Source organism: Etheostoma spectabile, unplaced genomic scaffold (genome assembly GCF_008692095.1).
Source record: "Etheostoma spectabile isolate EspeVRDwgs_2016 unplaced genomic scaffold, UIUC_Espe_1.0 scaffold00018479, whole genome shotgun sequence".
In the NCBI taxonomy this organism is placed as follows: domain Eukaryota; kingdom Metazoa; phylum Chordata; class Actinopteri; order Perciformes; family Percidae; genus Etheostoma; species Etheostoma spectabile.
Window position 1 is genome coordinate 7667 of NW_022604276.1, and position 6195 is coordinate 13861.

Here is a 6195-nt window from a genome sequence, read left to right on the forward strand (position 1 = left end):
ACCTAACCTGGTCGGGAGGAGGTTTTCTTTGAGTTTCTCTCTGTCTCTCTCTAACACAGCGCTCTTTCATTTCCTCATTCATTCATTCAATCTGTACCAGATGAAATTTACCACAGTTTGTTATCTACATGAATGAAAAAACAGTACAGTAAAATTAACTGTGTTAAGCAGAATATAAAAACTTTTATTTTCTAAAAATATGGCATTTTCTTGTGTCGACGGTCCCGTTGATGAAAAAGCTGCTTACTTTGCAGGTGTCATGTTGGGAGATGATATTAAGCCCCGACATTTTCAGCGTGACCCGCTCTTAAATGTTTAAACCTTTTTGTAATGTTCCCTGGACACAAACCAGTAATAGCCATTAAAATGAGTTCTGCAGTCGGTTATTATTTAATTATTATTATATTATTATTATTATTATTTAATGATGTAAATCCTTTGAAATTAAAGATTATTTAATATAATTAGGTTAATGATGTTGCTGTATTTCCGTCAACCAGTTTGTTTGTGGTTGTTACCATGGTAACATCGTGTCGTGGCTCCATTCATCCTGCTTTTTATTGTGGTTGTGCGCGGGCGTGATCGAACCTACTCCGAGTTGATTGACCAACTCATATCAGCTGTTCTGAAACCGACAACTTAGTTTCCCATCTCAGGGTAAATCTACTCAGACATCAGGGTTTGTTAACCTCCTTCTTGAATGGAACCCAGGTCTAAACTCGGTACAAAACTAGTTTAATATGCCCATTAACGATAATTCGCGAATATAGAGCAACAATATTGTATGCAAACAACACAACCCCTCAAATGAAAGCGGTGCCTCCGCAGGGACATTCTAAAACGTGAAACGTGAAAAAGCTTAACGTGGTTTAATGTATCTAAACAACGATCAATCATCAACATATTTATCATGGCTATATCTTGTCATGAACCCTTAAGCCTGTCAAAAAAACGAAACTCAAATCCAACGATTATAGAAGTTAGCTCACGTTAACGTTTTCTTCTTCATTGGTGTCTATGGCGAGGAAAGGCTTAACGTGAAAAAGCTTAACGTGGCTTAATGTACCTAAATAACGATCATTATTAAAAATTTTCTCTCACATATTGCTCCTCATAACCATGAAAACTGTCAAAAAAATCGGACCCAAAGTCCTATGGACGGTAGCTGACATAAGCGTGTCTGCTTCATTAAGGGATGTAAGGAAAAAGCTTAACGTGAAAAAGCTTAACTCTCACATATTATTCACCATATTTCTCTCACATATATGCTCCTCTTAACCAGTTAAAACTGTCAAAAAAGGGAGCAATATGTGAGAGAAATATGGTGATGATTGATCGTTGTTTAGGTACATTAAACCACGTTAAGCTTTTTAAAACGTCCCCCTCCGCAGCTTCCATCGCTCGCGAGCAAAGCCATGTACAACAGAGCGTCCGAAAGCCAGCAGCCAACCGCTACAAAAGCCAATTGCTTCGCCGAATATGACTGAAACCCTGACAGTAACTGTGATGACAGAATTAGCTTACCAGCTAGCTGCAGTGCTAAAGCCGTTTACAACCAGCTCCACTCCGGCTAACAGACGAGATGCAACAACGGGAGACACGTTCTCCCGTGACACAAAAAGGACACTGCGTTTGTTTTTAAAACACAAAACCAACAAACCCCTCTCCCACAAACCTAGCTTCACAGCGGAATGGGTTCAGGCCAGGGGAGGGAACTACTGGAAGTCAAACGTCGCGTTCAAGATCGTCTTGTTAAACGGTTTAAAACACAGACAGGATTTGAAGTGCTATTTCTATTTCAATCAAATTAACGCTTGTCATTTTCCTTCGACGGTCGAAACATCCGCGTTCACACAAAGAGGCTGAAAGGGTGGCCAAGATTTTTCTAAGCTGGGCTATCCCTGATATCGACATAACACCGTCAGTCTCTTCATCGCTAGCTAGCTAAACAAAATGGATTTTACTCTTTCAGAAGCTAGCGCTGTTTAGCTAGCTGACAGCGGATCCAGTGAATCCAGATCCAGCATTAACATTCATTCATGCTGGCAATAAGATAAGATAGAATGTAAGACCAGCAATAAGAAAAAGAATAAGAACAATAAATATTAGTACAAAAAAAAAGTAAGAAATATGTAGTAAAATAGTCATGACCTTACATTATTTACACAAGTAAATTATTATTATTATATAAACTAAAGCTTCTTTAAGTCCATCAATGCTGTCAGTCATATATTTATAAAATATAAATATGAAAGTCTTACTTTTCGAAGTTCATCCCTGTCTTCCCGGCATGTCCACACTGCAAGCCCGCTGAATTTCCCGCGTTGTGTTAAATTGGCGCGTCATTGTGTGTATTTTCGCGGAAACGTGTATAACTTGCATGTCTCTTGCAGCCTCTGGGGCGCTGTTGGACACACGTCTTGGTCTCACAAACCCATCCTGCCTTGTGAGACCAATATGTATGAACCTCAGAAAGGCAGGGGGTTGGCCATTACTGTAGAACAACTATATTAACTGTTAGCACTAGAATCTATGTAATCACACATGTATTCATAATGCCTTATATATTAATATCAATAGTTATAGCATCAAAAAGATTTATTTTACGAGACCATCAAAATCGGTTCCGTAACCCGATTGGTCTCGTAATGCTGGTGAGTAACCTGAAAATTGCTTGTAAACCATGTATGCCTACACACACACACCACACACACACACACACAACACACGCACCACAGCACCCGCACGCACGCACGCACGCACGCCACGCACGCACGCACGCACCACGCAACGCACACACCACCAGAGCTCTCCCTCCTGCCATTAATGCTGCTGCCCATACGCTCTGTCAGTTAGCAGCTGTATAAGCCATTAGGCCAGTGCTACTCACCCTGTTAGGACCACCACAAAGTCCATTACATTCCAGCCATTACGTAGATAGGTTCCTTTGTGAAAGGCAAAGCCCAGGGCGATGATCTTGATGCCAGCCTCAAAACAAAATATTCCGATAAAATAGGGCTCTGTGTCGTCCTGTTAAAAAAGAAGAGTAGAGTTAGGAGGATTCATAAAATCACAGACTTCCATCTGGCGTCTCATACAATCTAAATTGGCCAGTCAATGTCATCAACCTCCAATAACATTTAGGGTCCATATGATTTTCCTAACAGCTTAAGATTCAATGTCCCATGAGCATCTACAACGCTGTATCAGATGCTTCATCAAGAACCTTAGGAACTAGTAATAGTGAGGACACTGAAGTCATGTCCTCTGATTGACAAATTACCCATGGTGCATATAAGGGGATTCCAGTATTAATAGATCCAGTATATTTCAATGAGTTAGTTGATTTGTTTTTTTAGATACATTGTTTTTGGTGTGAGGAGGTATTAAAAACCCTGCTACGGCCCTGTCCAGTAACCACATTGCAGTACTTCAATTCCTTTTTTCTTAAGAAAGCTATCAGGTCAACTAAACAATGATTAATTAATAGAGAAAATAGAGGCAGATTAATCAATAATGAAAAATATTGTTAGTTGCAGCCCTACCACACACAGCTCCCTGACAAGAGTCAAGACACACTAATTTGTCTCCAGAATGCTTATTGAGGTTATAGATAATGTTTGGTAAGGTAGAAAAGCTGTATAGGAGGTTATATAATGCAGGGACACTATCCTGATGACACATTTGATCACGTCATATCATCACAAACTCTGTGGTATGTCCATCAGATAGGGTTTCAGCCCCTCTCAGGGAGTGGATCGATGAAAGCGGGCAGCTCAGAGGCTGCTTTGGTTCCAGGAGTGACATTTTATTCGTATTCGTACAGCACTGCCCCTGCCACCACCACTCTTTGATTTGACAGAGCGGTTCACGGCAGTTGTTTCTTTAGTGGAAGATCAACACGAGATCTGGGGTGGGGAAGGGCGTAGCAGGGGTACCTGAGGTAATGACACACAGGGGGATCAAAGGCAGCACTGCAGGGCTCTGACTGCTGAGGAAGGGCCGAAAAAAATGAAACGTCATTCTTCTTTGTTTTTAAAACAATGTTTAACATAAATCCAAATGTTGAGCAGTTCATAAAAGAAGAACTATTGCTGCATGTTTTCCGCTCATATTTTACATTTTTTTACTTTCACTTAAGGCACTTTGGCTTTTAAATTTCCAAATCCATTAACACTTTTTCAGACAGAGCAAAACATCACAGTGTGGGGATCTTTACTATTCTATGAGACATGAAGAGCTGTACAGAAGGAAATGGAAAGCAACTTACCAAACGCTCTGACATTGGTGTTTTGTCTGACGCCGGTAGGTGTTGCTCCAAGGCCAGCACAATGCAGTTTGCAATAATGGTGGCCAGGATCATGTACTCAAATGGAGTGAAAATGTTAAGGAACTCTCATGGAAATCAAATGCAATGGTCTCTACGCATGCAAACACAAATCACACCATTAAACCAACACATCCAATTCCAATACAATCAAATTCCAATGAAAAATGGAAAGAAAATCCTCCCTAAACTCCAAAACACTACTGGACACATACTTTTTCACCTAAGTTGTTGCGTTGTGTTTGGTGGTGCGTTTTTTCCAACAAATACTAAGACATAAGGTCTAATATAAGACATAAGGTCTAACAATAAGATATATGTCTAACAATAAGACATAAGGTCTAACAATAAGACACAAGGTCTAACATGAACACATGACACACATTTTTTGAAGCAGCAGTTAAATTCATAGCAGATATTTGGCTAGCTCATGCATTAATAATAAATATCAGCTTTGGTGTCAGTTTTTTTTAATTAAAAGACAAGAGCTTCTTTCTGTCATACAAGGAGAAATCCATGAAAGAGGCAACAAACTATAAAAGCCCAGAATGCAATGCTGCAATAAAATAAAACATACTGCATGGGATCTTTCATTAGAGCATCCACTCCCATCAGCCCCCACCCTGCCTCATTAAAGCTGACTGCTTCAAACCCCACAGACCTAATTTAAGATGCAGACTTCCTGTTAAATTTTTAAAGTCACAAGCCCAGGCTGAGATTACCCTGATTACATCACCAGGGTCATTTTCTCAGACTGTGGAAAGCCCCTCCAGAGCAACAGAAGACATTACATAACAGTTGTCAGCGGCTGACTAGTCCTCACGAGCAGTTAAAATGAACTTAATGCGTCCATTTGGTGGCTTTTCCTTTTAACGCCAATATCCACAAACTAGTTGGTGAGCTAGTTGTATGTATACTTTAGACATACAGTCCTCCCTAAAAGCAAGTTCCACATCTTCTCTTTTCCTGTCAATTAAAAGATGTTGGGACCCTCATCAGTATGTAACATTCCTGCAGTATTGTATAACAGGAGAGTTTATTATTCTTATTTTTTCAAGATATTAACACCCAGTTGTGCAGATTATTGCTATTCCAACATCCCCTCAGGACAGTTCCAGCTCTGCCAGGAGGAGGACATCCGCAGGAGAGACAGCTGGCCACTGGGCCTCCAGATGCTCGGGGCCACATAGATCCTCCTGCAGTGTTGCAATGATTGCTCTGCATCAGGATAAAGGGCTCAGTTATGCACTGCATCAATCTCTGCTCAGCACCGGGGTAACCAACCAGTGTCTTCCAACACCTATAACACTCATTAACATATGACAGCTTTTCCCCAGAAAGTAGGATTTGAAAGCTGCATCCTGCTGCATTTTATTGCGACAGCCTGTGTGTCTGGTGTCACACCCATGCAGTTTGCCACCGCCTTGGTGCTGAGGCCAGCGTGCCGTTTGCTGGGAGTTCAGCACCCTGGAGAGCACCATCTGCAGACTACAGCCTTCACAATGAAACGTCAGAGACAAGGGTCTACCAAGTAAACCTGCACAACAGTGTCGTCAAGAAGTCCATAAAACAGCTTTAAACCTCCATGTGTGTATATCTTAACCCAAGTAATCAATTCATCATGAGGACAGAACGAGTTGATGCCTGTTGATGCCTGACCCGAGTTTCATTCAGTCTGCCCACAACAGAATCTTCCTGGATTAAGAGCACACATTCTTTTTCAAATGAGAGTAAGAAAATAAAAATACCTCAACAAGAAACCCTGTAGTAGAACACGTGGCATAAAACAAATTTATAAAATTAAGTCAACATAAGTTAAAAACACCAAGCAAATCCACTGATTCTTCCCAAGAGGTCTAGCTTTTGGT

At 40.8% G+C, this 6195-nt stretch overlaps 1 protein-coding gene across 1 annotated transcript; it reads right to left on the reverse strand.

The window, feature by feature from the left end:
• Positions 1 to 2890: 2890 nt before the first annotated feature.
• On the reverse strand, positions 2891 to 4507 carry LOC116680496 (voltage-dependent P/Q-type calcium channel subunit alpha-1A-like; the record flags this gene model as incomplete). Its single annotated transcript, XM_032509500.1, has 2 exons — positions 4271 to 4507; positions 2891 to 3030 (listed from the first exon to the last, which is right to left on the reverse strand). Coding segments are annotated over exons 1-2 (233 nt in total), but the record flags the coding sequence as incomplete, so codon positions are not given.
• Positions 4508 to 6195: the final 1688 nt, after the last annotated feature.